At 38.4% G+C, this 17,081-nt stretch overlaps 1 protein-coding gene across 6 annotated transcripts in view; it reads left to right on the top strand.

Annotated features, from left to right (window-relative positions):
• The window catches only part of LOC115214039 (vasculin), a 202,954-nt gene that overhangs the window by 106,095 nt on the left and 79,778 nt on the right, over positions 1–17,081 (top strand). For all 6 annotated transcript variants that reach the window (XM_036505022.1, XM_036505020.1, XM_036505019.1 and 3 more), the window contains one exon: positions 16,411–16,483. In XM_036505022.1, the coding sequence (XP_036360915.1) occupies positions 16,411–16,483 (73 nt within the window). The remainder of the gene's footprint in view (positions 1–16,410; positions 16,484–17,081) is intronic.

The following is a 17,081-nucleotide window of genomic DNA, read 5'->3' as shown; positions in this document are numbered from 1 at the left end:
TTCTTTTTCCCTTTTTTCTTCCTTTCTTTTTCTCTTTGAGTTATATTTAGAATATATCCCTTCCAGACATTCATTTTTGGAGGGAAAAGTAGTATAATATTTGCAAATTAACTATTGAAAAATCAATCAGTAAATAAAATAATACACACACAAAGCTAAAAACATCCCAATGCTACATGTAGATATGTCTGAACATTTGTAGAGATGAACCACATTTGGAATGAAGAATTCAAATTCTCCACTTTACTTTCAAACATTCACTTTTAGGGAGGGTTCCTTGATGAAGTGTGTGTGTGTGTGTGTGTGTGTGTGTGTGTGTGTGTGTGGTTGGAAATATGTCCATGTTTATATATATATATGTATACTCTTTTACTTGTTTCAGTCATTTGACTGTGGCCATGAGGAGCACCGCCTTTTAGTCAAGCAAATCGACACCAGGACTTATTCTTTTGTAAGCCTAGTACTTATTCTATCGGTCTCCTTTTGCCGAACCGCTAAGTTACGGGGACATAAACACACCAGCATTGGTTATTAAGCGATGTTGAGGAGGACCAACACAGACACACAAACATATACATGCACACATACATATACATATATATATATACATATATATGACAGGCTTCCTTCAGTTTCCATCTACCAAATCCACTCACAAAGCTTTGGTTGGCCCGAGGCTATAGTAGAAGACACTTGCCCAAGGTGCCACGCAGTGTGACTGAACCTGGAACCATGTGGTTGGTAAGCAAGCTACTTACCACAAAGCCACTCCTACGCCTGTTTATATATATTTATGTGTCTGTGTGTGTATATATATATTTTATTCTTTACTTGTTTCAGTCATTTGACTGCAGCCATGTTAGAGCACCACCTTTAGTCGAACAAATTAACTCCTAGGCTTATTCTTTCTAAGCCTAGTACTTATTCTATTGGACCTTTTGCTGAACTGTTAAGTTACAGTGATGGAAACATGCCAGTATTGTTCGTTAAGTGATGCTGGAGGGGACAGAGACTCAAACAAATGCATACATACATATGTATATATCTATATACGGCAAGCTTCTTTTAGTTTCCCTCTACCAAATTCACTGAGAAGGGTTTGGTCAACTTGAGGCTATAGTAGAAGACACTTGCCCAAGGTGACACACAATGGAACTGAACCCAGAACCATGTTACCACACAGCCATGCCTATGCCTATATATGTATAGTTAGAAGAAATCTAATCACCTTCTTTGAGAAAATGACTTGCTGACTGACATCCAACATGGTTTCTGACCAGGAAGAAGCTGCATAACTCAGCATTATGACTGGGTATTGAAGAAGCTTCTCAGCCACTCAAATGTGGAAGTGATATATCGCAACTTTGCGAAGGCTTTTGACAACGTTAATGATGGAATGATATGTTACAAAGTGCGTGATCTTGGCACAGTCAGGAAATTGGGAGAATGGCTGCATGACTTACTGAAACAGAAGTCAAGCAGAGTTATGGGGCTAACTCCAGAGTCAAGAGTTAGTCATGGGGCTAACTCCAAAGACACGCAAATATTGAGCAGTGTCCCCCAATGCACTGTTTTGTAACCACTACTGTTTATAATGGCCCTCTCAGATATACCTTCAGCCATACAGAGAGCAACAATCACAAGTTATGCATATGATACAAAAGTCTCACAGGTGATACAGAACCCTGAAGACGCTATGTATCTGCAACGTGAGTTAGATGAAACATACAAGTAGGCTAAGAAGAATAACACAAAGCTTAATGCTGAAAAGTTTCAAGCCTTGTGCTATCAGCATGCAAAACTGACTGCACTACCAATAAAATACACTAGACCTGGAGGGATTGCAATCCCAGAGATACAGTCAGTGCAAGACCTGGGCATTTACATGAGTAATGATTCATCTTTCCATGTACATGTTGCTAAATTGGCAATGAAATGCAGACAGCTAACCTGATGGATTCTTAGAAATTTTTAAATCGAGAAATCAGGAAACCATGATGGTTCTCTGGAGGACATTTATCCTAAGCTGCTTGGACTATTGCTTCTAGCTATGGTCACCAACCAATGTAAAATTAATTTCAGAACTTGAGGCAGTCCAATAAAGCTACACAAAGTAGATAGCCTCTATGTGGCATATAAGTCACAGGTAAAGACTCAAGAGATTGAGACTCTATTCTCTGGAGTGTAGGTATAAAAGATGCCATAATATACATCTGGAAGATCCTGGAGGGACTTGTCTCAAACTTGGGCATTGAGTGTTACACTAACACTAGAATAGGGTGTTACTGCATAGTGCCAAAGATCCAAACTTTGCCATCAAAATATAGGACAAAGTATTAAGACACATGGGCTTTAAAGGACCACAGCTCTTCAATATCATCCTGAAGAACCTGGTCTCATCAGAACGAAACTAGATCTCTTACTGTCAAGAGTCCCAGATGAATCAACTTCACAGCAGGAAGTGCAAATGAGAGCAGTGGCATCAAACTCCCTTATGTAGCAAATGTCAAGTTCGAAAATAAATTGGTGAAGTAAAAGTTATGTAGCAATACCAAATGGTGGTGCCCCAGCATGGCCACAGCTCATGAGCTGAAACCAGTCCAATTCTATTCACATATATATGCGTATATATATATAAAATTTAAATATAGGATAAAATCTTTGTAAGAATTTATCAAGTAGTCAGTGTGAAAAGCTTATAAGGGAAAAATTTATAATTATTCCCTTTATTATATTAAGGGCATTACTACACATAAATGCCTCATGCTATGAGGGATTCTTAAAGTCAAAACTACCATAATAAATATACAGTGTACCGACAGTGAGGGAATGCAACTTGGAAGCCATCCTTTAAAAACAGATTCAGCTGCAAATCATGATTTCATAGTGTACATAATCCACTTCTAATCGTCAGTGCAGGCATAATCAAGACACATAAAAATGAACAAAATTCAACATACCAGACAAACACCAAATGTATCCAACATAGTACATAGAAATGTTCACACTTATATATCTATGTAAGAGGCGGGCTTTTCAAATTACGTCTCAATATATGTGTATATATAGATATGTATGTATACACACACACACACACATACATATATATGTGCATGTATATATAGATATATATATATGTATTTATATATGCATATATATGTATTTATGTATGTATATATATGTATATATATATATGTATGTATATATATATGCATATATAATGCAATGTAAACAGTATCATTTATAATATTACAAATTTGGGCTTTTACCAATAGAACCACAACTCCTATTTCAGGATGACCTTATTGTATAGAATACACATAGAAAGTTATATCCAATAAAATAATATAAGTGGTTAAAAAACCTAATATAAAATACAATAAAATTATTTGAAAAAATATATATAACTTAACTGTTATTACTCTGTGGGGAAAGAAGGTATTTCTAATAAACGCTACATATGTTTCTGCACTGGTGGGGTGTTTATCAAGGCTATACATAATACATAAATCCACCAGTGCGTCCTCAGGCTATTTATCTTATTATTATTATTAAAGGATCAAAGTTAAAAATACATATTAGAAGTCATATTAGATAGAAAATAAGAATATGAATAAAAATATAATAGAAATATATAAATTACAAATATGTTTTTTAAGATTAAAAAAATTAAACACCTAAAATTACAATACCGATATATATAGAAAATGCTAAACATAAGGAAATCCTCAATGACTATATTATAAACACATCAAATCCTACAACCTATTACGGGAATTTAGTGTAAGACTTACCCCTAACTATACAAGTATAAATTACCAGTTTTTATGTCAAACGTAAGTTAATAGTATTTTAAAAGATTATTTAGTAAAAACCACTATATATGTTACAAATTTCTTGAATAAAACTAGTAAAACATCTATTAAAAAAATTGTAAGTCCGATATAGGAAGCCTCAGTAAACTTATATTAGATAAATATATAGATATATTAACAGCAGTGCATCAGCATGGCCGCAGCTCTTAGCTAGAACATTAAAAAACAAAAAAAAGACAAACTTAAAACATTAAATAACCTTAAACTCTGGAGTTGTACCCGAGATACTTTAAATTGGTTCAAAAATATTAAAAATAAAAATAGGTGCAAGTTCATTCAAATAATCATCCTCATCATCATCATCCTTTAACGTCTGTTTTCCATGCTAGCATGGGTTGGACGGCTCGACCGGGGTCTGGGAAGCCAAGAGGCTGCACCAGGCTCCAGTCTGATCTGGCAGTGTTTCTACAGCTGGATGCCCTTCCTAATGCCAACCACTCCGTGAGTGTAGTGGGTGCTTTTTACGTGCCACCGGCACAGAGGCCAGAGGAGGCTGACAAATGGCCACAATCGGTTGGTGCTTTTATGTGTCACCGACATGGATGCCAGTCAGGCAGCGCTGGCATCTGCCACGTTCGGATGGTGCTTTTAACGTGTCACCAGCACGGGCATCTTAACTACAATTTCCATTTGATTTTCATTTTGATGTTGGTGTTAACATACTTTACTCAATAGGTCTCCTCATGAATAGCAGGTCGCTCTACGATCCAAGGTTAGCACAGCAGGCCATCCTGCGAGCTGTGAACTCACTCCATTTGTCGGGTCTTCACAGTCACAGCATATCTCAGAGGTCTCAGTCTTCGTCATTTCCTCTGTGAGGCCCTACATGCCACCGGCACAGGTATCACAACTACAATATCCATACAAATTTTATTTTGATGTTGATGAACTTGACACAATAGGTCTCCTCAAGCGCAGCAGGCCATCCTGCAAGCCATGAACTCCCTTCAATTGTCGGGTCTTCGAAGTCACAGCATATCTCCAGAGGTCTCGGTCTTTCGTCATAGCCTCTGTGAGGCTCAACATACGAAAGTCATGCTTGACCACCTCATCCCATGTCTTCGTGGGTCCACCTCTACCCCGGATTCCTTCAACAGTTTGGGAGTGGCACTTCTTCACACATCTTTCCTCATCCATCCGTAGTACGTGACCATACCAACGCAAACGTCTCTCCTGCATGCTGCATCCAATGCTTCTTATGTCCAACATTTCTCTCAGGGCGCTTACACTCTGTTGTGCATGGACACTGACATTACACATCCAGTGGATCATGTTAGCTTCATTTCTTTTGAGCCTACGCATGTCCTCTGTGGAGTCTATTGCTCCTCTGCACCTGCTGCACACAAAAGCTATCTTCTCAGTTAATCTTCCTCTGATATTGCTGCACCTCTTATGCGTCTGTAGCTTACACTGGGTGCATCTTATGGAGTTTCTACCTACACCTTTTCTACAGTTCGAGCAGGGCCACCTGCCTGAAGGGGTGTGTGGGATGTGTTTGCCTTCCTACTCACTAGGACTTTTGTTTTTGCGACATTGACTCTAAGGCCCTTCAATTCTAAACCTTGCTTCCACACCTGAAATTTCTTCTGTAGTTCTGGTAGTGATTCTGCTATGAGGGCCAGGTCATCAGCATAGAGGAGCTCCCAGGGGCAACCTGTTTTGAATTCCTCTGTTATTGCCTGGAGGACTATGATGAATAAGAGAGAGCCGAGGGATGATCCTTGGTGAACCCCTACTTCTACCTGGAATTCTTCACTATACTCATTTCCAACCCTAACCTTACTAATGGCATCTCTGTATAGGGCCTGTACAGCCCTTATTAACCATTCATCAATCCCTAGTTTCCACATCGCTCACCAAATAAGGGATCAGAGGATCCTGTCAAAGGCTTTCTCCAAGTCCACAAAAGCTAAGTACAGGGGTTTATCTTTAGCTAGGTATTTCTCCTGCAGTTGCCATACCAGGAATATGGCAATAGTGGTGCTTCTACCTGGCACAAAACTGAACTGCATCTCATCTGAGCAGACTCTCTCCCTAATTAGCTGGGCTATGTGACCTTCATCACCTGATCCAGCAGTTTGATACCCCTGTAGTTATTTCTATCCAAGGCATCACCTTTACCCTTGTAGCAGTTGACTATTGTGCAGCTACGCCAGTCATTGGGTATGACTCCATCATGAACTACCTGGTTTACAATACGGGTGACTAGGCCATAACCCACACCACCAGATATTTTAAGCATCTCAGCAGTGATTCCTGATGGGCTGGGGGGCTTTTCCTGGCTTCATACCCTTAATTTCTTTATCTACCAGGGTTCTGTCTATTTGGATGGTTGTCCCTCTACTGGGTCAACATTTGGCAGGCTCTCCTCCTCCCATTCATTCTCCACATTCAGCAGTCTTTCATAATGGCTTCTCCAATCCTCTTTCTTTTCAGAATCATTAAAAGCAAGTGCACCATCATCCATTTCTCTCCTGTGACATCACAATTTTATCTCACACACTGTCTTGCAATCCGAAATACCTCAGTTCTTTGGTCCTCACATCTCTGGACATTGGCAAACTTCTTATCTGCTTCTACCTTGGCTATGTATACCTGTCGCTCAGCCTCCCTCCTGATTATCTGGTACAGTTCCAGGCTTTCCAGGCCTATTTCTTTGCTCTAATGCCTTTGTCTACTGTATTATTCCACCACCACTCTAGGTCTGGAAGGGACTTAGCACCACCCGCAGACTTGGTCTATGGCACTTAGCTGTCCTGTAGGAATTTCCAGCTACCCTCTATGTCCGAGGTCTGTTGCTCCTCCTCCCACTCATCAAATTTCTTGATGAGGCTTTTTCCAAAATTTTGACCACGTGAAGGGTTCTTTAGCTTCCAAATTCTTTTCTGGATTAGTCTGCTTCTTGGCATCCTTCTGGCCTTGAGTCTAAAGTCACTAATGGCTTGTCTATGCTGGGGAGTACATTCTTCACTCGGGTGGGTCTTTGTATTTAAGAGCAACCCTGCATCCTGCTGTCTGAGGATGAAATCAATCTGGCTAGCTAAGTCACCTGATTGATAGGTTATCAGGTGACTGTGTTTGCTTCCTGAAGTTAGTGTTGCAGATTAAAAGGTTACTCCAGTAGCCTAGTTCTGCCTTCATTTTGGGAACCAATACCTATTTCTTTATTACCCACAAGGGGCTAAACACAGAGGGGACAAACAAGGACAGATATAGGTATTAAGTTGATTACATCGACCCCAGTGCGTAACTGGTACTTAATTTATCGACCCCGAAAGGATGAAAGGCAAAGTCGACCTCGGCGGAATTTGAACTCACAACGTAACGCAGACGAAATACCGCTAAGCATTTTGCCTGGCGTGCTAACGTTTCTGCCAGCTCGCCGCCTTTTGGGAACCAATACCATAGCCCCCGTATACACAAGGAAGATACCGGATTGCCGTCCAACATGCCCATTAAAGTCTCCAGCTGCAAAGATGAGGTCATTGCCACTTGTCTTTGAGGCAGCCTGTAAAAGGGTATTATAAAAACGGTCCTTCTGATCATCTGGTAGGCCTGCTTGAGGAGCATAGGCAGAGATAATTGTAGCTGTGCTGTTCTGCAGGACTAGCTTGAGCTTAAGCACTCTATTGCATACCCTGACAACCTCTATGACCACCCATTTCTCTGCAAGAAGTATGCCTACACCCCCTACTCCATCTATGTTACCTTCCCAGAAGATTTTATATCTATGTGCCTTGCCTGTGAGGACCCTGTCTGAAGCTCCTCTCCATCTTACCTCTTGCATGCAGCATACATTGACATGTCTCCTTTCAAGCATCTCTACAATCTCATTAGACCTACCTTTCAGTGTGCCTACATTGACAGTGCTAACTCTGAAAACTGGGAAAGGAATGTGGGGTGAGGCTCGGGGAGTGGGGATATTATTCAGTGCCTGGAAAGAAGGAGGAGGTTGTCGTGTTCGTTTGTTAGACATTTTTCACCTGTTCTCACTCCTGACCTGATATCATTCAAACATTCAAGTGTGTTAAGATTATTTCCCCTACTGGGGGTAGGAATAGGTGTTAGTGGCGTTGTAAGTATAAGCATTATGGGGATCTTAAAAACGTAAATTTAAGTGTTACTGGTGTAGCAAATATCAACATTCCAATGTTAGATTAAGTAGGGTGTCAGCTAAACTAGTTACATTTGCCCATGTCCCCAAAACATGTACCGAGAGTGATAAAAATCAAACATCCAGGCAACATCATGGTGTTTGGAGTGATCACTAGTGATGGCAATGTTATGCCTCTGTTCATCTTCCCACATGGCCTCAGACTCAACACAGAGGCCTACATTAAGTGCCTGGAGGAGGTAGTGTTGCCCTGGCTGAAGAGGGTAGGTACTAGAAGACTCTATGTCTGGCAACAGGACTCTGTACCATGCAGTCAGGCAATTTCTGCAACCACATCATCCCTAACATCTTGCCACCTAACTCTCCAGACTGCAACCCCTTGATTATTGTGTGGGGTGCAGTTGAGTGAGAGACCAACAAAACTCCTAGTAACATCAAACTTGAACTGAAGGCAAGGATTATGGCAGCATTCACCAAATTAAACAAGGAGACCGTCCAGAAGTGTTGCAGGAGATTCCAAAGTCATCTGGAGGCCATTGTTGAAGGCAATGGCGATTTTATTGAATAAATATACTCTTTAGTATTTTAAGATATTTTTATGTAATTTTGGTAAATATATCTGTTAAAACAAGATGTCAGTTTTACTTTCCTTTATGCGTAACTTAGATGGCACCCTGTGTGTGTGGGTGTGTATGTACATATATATGTGGGTGTGTGTGGGTGTGTATGTATATATATATACACACACACACACACACATATATATAAGAAATGAAAGACAGAAGATGGAATATACGAGAATATATTATTAATCACAACAATTGTTTCGACACATCTAGCATCGACTCCTCTTGTGGGACACACAAAAACTGGTACAGGAGTATCTGGTGGCGCAGACGTATAAAAAATCTCGTTAAAATGACAGTTTCATAATGCAACTTTTTGTTTTGTAGAGAGAAAAACAGCCAGATGGAGGAAAATTATTCATATATATAGGAGATCCAAAAATAAAATTGCAGAAGACAAAAAGAGAAATGAACACTTAATCCAGCGAGAAAAGTATTGAAAATAACCATTAACCGGTATGGATGTATAAACGCATGGCACGAGTACACACGCTCATACAAGCATTAGCAAAAATGTGAGCATATGTACACGTAAGGTTAGGTGTTTAGAAGAACGGGGAGGTTTAAAGTAAATTTAAGTCATCCATACCTTAAAGTAAAATAAAATTATCCTAAGTTAACGGTTACTCAAAATTTATTCTCACTGCATTGTGCAGACACCCATCTAAAAGAATGCACTAGTATACTAATAAGAAACTTGATGGAAATGTTAACCTTATGTGTAGAAACTACCTATTTCAGTATGGACACTGATATATATCGACAAGAGGAGGGTTTAGCTATGGGTTCACCATTATCATTGGTAATAGCCAATATATACATGGAATAGTTTGAGAATTTGGCTTTAGGATCAACACCACTAAAACCAATACTATGGCTACGATATGTTGATGACACCTTTATACTCTGGTCCCACCAAAATGTCCAAGTGCTGTTAGATCATGTGAACTCAATAAAGCCATCCATACAGTTCACAATGGAAAACGAAAAAGACAATTTGTCTATATCATTTGTGGGGAAAATGTCTTCTGCTGTGGGCAAGTGTCTTCTACTATAGCCTTGGGCCAACCAAAGCCTTGTGAGTGGATTTGGTAGACGGAAACTGAAAGAAGCCCATCGTATATTTTTATATATGTATATGTTTGTGTGTCTGTGTTGATCCCAGCATCACTTGACAACCGATGGTGGTGTGTTTACGTCCCCGTAACTTAGCGGTTCGGCAAAAGAGGCCGATAGAATAAGTACTAGGGGTCGATTTGCTCGACTAAAGGCATAAAAATTTCATTTGTGTCAAAATATTTTTGTCACTTTGAACGCATGACCTGTTCACTGACAAAACTTCACAAAAGTGATGCAACATGAACTTTTGTCAGTGAGTACACATACACACACATGCACACATTCATTGCCTTTCATTTGTGTGCATGTGTATCTATGTGTGCAAGAGTGTATGTGTGTGTGTGTGCAAGAGTGTATGTGTGCGTGTCACTGTTGAAATTGCTCATGCAACTTGTTTGTGTATATATTGGCTTAGTGGTATAGAATGTTTGGAAATGGTGAATAAGGTGCAAGTTTCAAGCACTTGTTAGAAACTTTTTTTGGCTCCTTGTCTTCTAATAGTAATTACCCAACTTTCTTGGCTCTTCTCACAGCTATCCCGCATTCAAAAATTATACAGGTGTTTTAAAAAATTTTCATTCAATAAATGATGTTTATAAATTATGTCTACATTAAAAGAATAAACTATCGGTTTTCTAAATAGCAAATTAAAACTTAAAAGAGAAAGTGAGAGACTTTGTAAATGAAAATGGAATACTCCGCAGTGAATGCAATGAATATTTAAATTTGCGAGAAATTGGAGTTAAAAAATTCAAGGAACTTGAGAAATCGAAATTATAGGAAATTTCTTAGAACATGAATTTATAAAAATTTTTCCTTTAATAATTGCTTTCTTTTAGTACTTTTAGTAATTGTTACATACCTAATATAAGCAGCTTTCTCCATTATAGTATAGATAGATATTTATGTGTGAGAGTGAGAACATTTTTATCAAATTTCATACAAAACATGAATATTCAAGCTGTTTATCTGTTTGTATCTTTCCTTTTTCATACCCTTTTGTTTTCATACTTCCATTATTGCTCTTATGTACACATGCTCAGTATAACTTGATCTCCAACTGTTAATCTGTTACTTTTATATTGAGGTTAGGGTTGTATTACATGATTGTACCCCTGTCAAATGCTGTAATACTAATACTAGAGCTTTAGGGTCTTTGTTTTTACCTTCTGTCTTTTTGAACATGTGAGATTTGAAGTTTTTATTGTGAAAAGGTTTTGCTATTCTACTCAGATATCTGCTAAATAGGAAAGAGACCTTTATTTATATTGAACTAAACCTAATAATGTGTTTTTATCACTTAAAGATATTTTTAAAAAATCAATTTTTCTCAGTTATTCCCCTTTTTCAGCTATATTTCTTACTTAGACACTGGCAAAGTCAACAGTTGTCTGGAATAGTGTCCTGATCTATTGTAAAATTTAATATTAGAGTCAGTTCTGATACTGACTTCATGCATTAAATTGGTCATCTTCATGTGATGTACTCAATGTTTTTATTGTATAGTAGCATTGAAAAGAAGCAGAATTTCTTTAATTATTAATGATTTTAAAATAAACTACATTCTATTTTAAAGTCTGTTGTGAAAAGACTTTTTATTTGTATATAGGTATAATATATTCATGTGAATATATATATATATATATATATATATATATATATATATATATTATAACAAAGGGTAAAATTAATTAATTAAGAAGTAATCAATAATTTCACCAAGTAGAATTCCGTATGAAAAAGGACCATTTCACGGTAAACTTAAGTAATACTTAATAAAAGGTGGAGAGATATATTCAACTATTCTAGTACCCTCGAATTATTGTGGAATGCCATGCTGATGAAGAAAATAGTTAGTAAAGTATAATTTTATATTCTTTATGCAAAACCTAATTCTGAAACGCGCATCCATGGATGACCAGATATTGATTGATTTTCGTTGCTTTACTCTCTACCTGTGTGAATTATTTTCAAGTATTTTGGTTTCTCTAGGAGTCCCTTTTTAAAGTAGAAGAAATAGCTAAGATTTTTGGCTGCTATTTCTAAACTTCGGTATGTGGTAAAGCAAATCTTTGCTGAAATCTTTTATTAAGTATATATATATATATATATATATAACAATTGCAGCGTGGAAGGTGTTTATAAGCCATTTAAGAAACACACAAAAGCCGTTCGATTCACTTCAACATTTAAGTTTAATTTGTCAAAATATTTTCGTCGCTAAAATCCGCGACCTGTTCACTGACAAAAATCCGTGCTGCATCTGAGAAAGTAACAGTTAGTTCGTCATATATATGTATGTATGTATGTATGTGTGTATGTATGCATACATGTGTGTATGTATGTATGTATGCATGTACGTACATACGCCTGTGTATGCATGTATGTATGTATGTATGTTTGTACTCATGTGCTACGTATGTATGTGAGTGTCTAGGAGAATGGGCAGACGTGTCTGTGAGAGTGTGTGTATGTGTATGTGAACGTATGTCCGTGTACTGGCATGTGTCCGTCCAAGTTGTGTACATGACTGTTACTTTGTTGAAGGTTGTATACATATTCACATATATGTTTGTATAGACGCACACACATATATATGTGTGGGTGTGTGTTTGTTCCTCTCATCACCGTCTAACTGAATGGACACAGCGCCTAAGTGCAACTACGTATCAAACAACGTACGCTCATATTGTTATATATAACTGCACATACGCATTGCAACCTGTATGTAAGGACTACAAGTAAACGAGAGAGAGAGAGAGGGGTGGTTATAGAATAGTCCTTCTGAATGGGATCTGGATGTTACTCCATTCGGACTTTCGGTTGAGAGTAGGTTTGTATTCTTGTATACAAACAGCTTCTGTGACCTGTCTCAACATTGCATCGGTGGGATGTGTTGATAGGATGTTCAACTTAAGTTTCCCTAAGGATCCCTTGTGGCATTCTACAGCATGTTGGTAGAAGATGGAGTTTGGCTTCCTTTCAATGTAGTTGTCCAGATGTTCTTTGAACCTATCATTGATGCTTCTAGAAGTCTCACCTATGTATGATCTGGGTTAGTCGCACAAGCTCCCTCCTGGCACTTAATCTGGTATACAGTGCCCTTGGTTTTACAATTTACATGTGGATTTGTCGAACATACTGCACAATTACTTTGACAGGTGATTCTATCAAATGGATATGATCTGCATAATGCTGATTTGATAGTCCTACCTGTCTTTTCTACAACTTTAATTTTTAGGCCCGTAATGCGCAGGATTTTCTTGAATGCCTTACTTAGCTCGTTCTTAGGTGTGGCGTCAACGAACATTACTCCGTGAAATCTGTTATCGTACCAAGTAACGTTTCTCATCCTTTTGTTGGTGTCCCTCTCTAACCTATTCCAGAACTTGTTGCGGTATAGGGGGCATATACCATTTTCGTCGTTCCTTAGAATGCGTTCGAATCTAGCTTTCGCTCTTTTGTACACCCTGACTCTATCGTCTTGTGTGTATCCGGAGTGTTGCATTCGGAATATGTAGTGCTGGATGTGTTGTTGTCGTTCTTGTGGTTGGCATAGTGGTGATACATTCCTCATTACTCTAATTAAGTCTGCCACTAGGATGTTGAGTTTGGCAGTATCCGACATAGCTGAGTCACTACGGATTACTAGTGGATTAGCCATCGGTTTCTGATAGTGTGAGTGGAGTATACAGGGTTTAATGGTTCCATTAACCATAGCATCTTCCATCCATAGCTCAGTATCTTGGACGGGTAATTGTTTACTGGGGTGTTTAGAGGGGTAGTCTATGGTAAATTTTATACTGCTGTGGATAGAGTCAGCTATGTGTTGTATACATGTCATCACCTGTTCTTCACTTGGTAGAGGGCCCATAACTGTGTCTATTATATTTCACAACAAGGTTAATGTCGTCGACGTAACGAGAGTACATAGCCAAGTGGATGTTACGGTTTGCTAGGCACTGTTTAAAATGTTTGTCCCACCATACCATGAAGAGGATTGCAACGTCACCGGCGATCCCCACTCCAATAGCACCGCCTTTCGTTTGCCTATACAGTTTGTTGTCAAATTTTAAAATATGTGTTTTTAGCGTAAATCTCAGGCTGACACCGATAGCATGTGCGATGGTGGTTCTAATGTCGTGTGCACTTGAAGGTGGGTAGTCCGGCTTTGTCCATCCCTGCCAGCGCTCATAGTGAGTCTTCCTGTATGCTGAGGTAATGGTAGGTGGTCTACCACGTTTGTTACGGGTGGGACAAGCATATAGAAGGTTATTGCGCGACAGGTATTCATTGGTACATGTCAGGGCCAGGAAGAGCCCTAGTTCATATACATCCACATTCTTAAATATCATACCACTCTCACTAACTATTTCTATACATTTATCGACAGCAAAGTCTACATCGATGGAGGGGTATAGGGATATCACTATGCCAACCACAAGAACGGCAACACATCCAGCACTACATATTCCGAATGCAACGCTCCGGATACACACAAGACGATAGAGTCAGGGTGTACAAAAGAGCGAAAGCTAGATTCGAACGCATTCTAAGGAACGACGAAAACGGTATATGCCCCCTATACCACAACAAGTTCTGGAATAGGTTAGAGAGGGACACCAACAAAAGGATGAGAAACGTTACTTGGTACGATAACAGGAGATTTCATGGAGTAATGTTCGTTGACGCCACACCTAAGAACGAGCTAAGTAAGGCATTCAAGAAAATCTTGCGCACTACGGGCCTAAAAATTAAAGTTGTAGAAAAGACAGGTAGGACTATCATATCGGCATTATGCAGATCATATCCATTTGATAGAATCACCTCTCAAAGTAATTGTGCAGTATGTTCGACAAATCCACATGTAAATTGTAAAACCAAGGGCACTGTATACCAGATTAAGTGCCAGGAGGGAGCTTGTGCGACTAACCCAGAGTCATACATAGGTGAGACTTCTAGAAGCATCAATGATAGGTTCAAAGAACACCTGGACAACTACATTGAAAGGAAGCCAAACTCCATCTTCTACCAACATGCTGTAGAATGCCACAAGGGATCCTTAGGGAAACTTAAGTTGAACATCCTATCAACACATCCTACCGATGCAATGTTGAGACAGGTCACAGAAGCTGTTTGTATACAAGAATACAAGCCTACTCTCAACCGAAAGTCCGAATGGAGTAACATCCAGATCCCATTCAGAAGGACTATTCTATAACCACCCCTCTCTCTCTCTCTCGTTTACTTGTAGTCCTTACATACAGGTTGCAATGCGTATGTGCAGTTATATATAACAGTATGAGCGTACGTTGTTTGATACGTACAGTTGCACTTAGGCGTTGTATCCATTCACAGTTAGACAGTGATGAGAGGAACAAACACACACCCACACATATATATATGTGTGTGCGTCTATACAAACATATATGTGAATATGTATACAACCTTCAACAAAGTAACAGTCATGTACACAACTTGGACGGACACATGCCAGTACACGGACATACGTTCACATACACATACACATGTATGCACTCTCACAGAAACGTCTGCCCATTCTCCTAGACACTCTCATACATACGTAGCACATGAGTACAAACATACATACATACCTATGGGCATACACACGTACATACGCACGTACATGTACGCACACACATACATGGGCACATGCATACGTGCGCGTATACATATATATGCACATGCGTACGTATGTACATAAACACATACATACATACATACGCACATACATACATACATACGCACAATAGTAAAACAAAAGTTCTGTGATATAGAGATAAATATCTGATAATAGGTTTTAGGGTATAGTTTTGGGAGTAAGGGTCGTAAATCAGTTCCAGGCTTCGGGCCGGGGGGGGAGGGGATTGAAATTTGATATTATTGTGATGAGTGGTCACTCTACATCTATCCATCGCTACAGGTTTATAGCTTTATGTTTATAGAGTGTATGTGCGTGTATATACACACACATACATATATACATACATACATACATACATGCATACACAGGCGTATGTACGTACATGCATACGTACATACATACACACATGTATGCATACATACACACATGTATGCATACATACACACATGTATGCATACATACACACATACATACGTACATATATATGACGAACTAACTGTTACTTTCTCAGATGCAGCACGGATCTTTGTCAGTGAACAGGTCGCAGATTTTAGCGACGAAAATATTTTGACAAATTAAACTTAAATGTTGAAGTGAATCGAACGGCTTTTGTGTGTTTCTTAAATGGCTTATAAACACCTTCCATGCTGCAATTGTTTTCGTTTCAGCGCACGATCTCAGATCAAATTACTTGCTATGCGAGTACATCTCCCTATATATATATATATATATATATATTGGTAAAAACAGTAAGATAACAAAAGAAAGAAAGAAACCTCAATATTATGTAAATAGAGGAAATTTATCTGTAAAATAATATGTTACAATTACTCAATAGTCAAGATAAAACTCTGAATTTCAGATGCCAAAGTGGGAAATCCACAACACCATCTCTTCGGTTATCTGGCCATCTGAAAAACGCTATGAAAAAATATCGTTATACAAAGGGAAATTACTGTATTATAGTGTATGTATTTGTATCTATTCATATATATTTGTTTAATTTTATAGCCTTTTCTCCATGAAAGAGATGATATTTATGATCCAAGTGGTTACATGACTTCAAATGGCAATAGTGTTTGGGGTAAGTATCTTCAGGTTTTCCACAAAGCGGGCAAACTTTCTTTTATATAACTATTTTTGGAAAATCATTTTTTCTAAATTACTATAGATGTGATGATTCTTTAATTGGAGATGTTTAATTGGTTTGTCATTGCTTTACCATTGTTTTGCTATGGTTTATGCTTAGTGCTAACTACTGAACTGTGAAGTAATAATACTGTTTCTTACCTATGGTCAGTTAAATAGACTGGAATAGGTAAAAACTTTGAAGTGATGTTTTAGTTTAATGTTATTTTTTTACTAGTTTCACTCAAAGAAATATAACCATAATGGTATACCACCCCCAGTGGGGTATAGTTCATTGATTTGCACACATTTTAAATGACTTTGAAAGAATTAAAAGTAAAGCTGACCTAGGTAGGACTTGAACTTAAATGGCTGTTACTAAATGCCATATGGGACTTTCTTCAATGCCTTACAGTCATTGACTACCAAATATTTTTTTTTCTTAACCTGGATCAACATTACATTGCACCTGATTACCACAGTTTAGTAGTTGCAACACTGTGAAGAAAATCTTTTTACTTTGTAAATTGAGTTTTGTTAATAGCAGAATTGTT

Source organism: Octopus sinensis, linkage group LG7 (genome assembly GCF_006345805.1).
Source record: "Octopus sinensis linkage group LG7, ASM634580v1, whole genome shotgun sequence".
In the NCBI taxonomy this organism is placed as follows: Eukaryota; Metazoa; Mollusca; class Cephalopoda; order Octopoda; family Octopodidae; genus Octopus; species Octopus sinensis.
The sequence above is the reverse complement of the archived record's forward strand: the minus strand, read 5'-3'. Positions and strand labels throughout refer to the sequence as shown.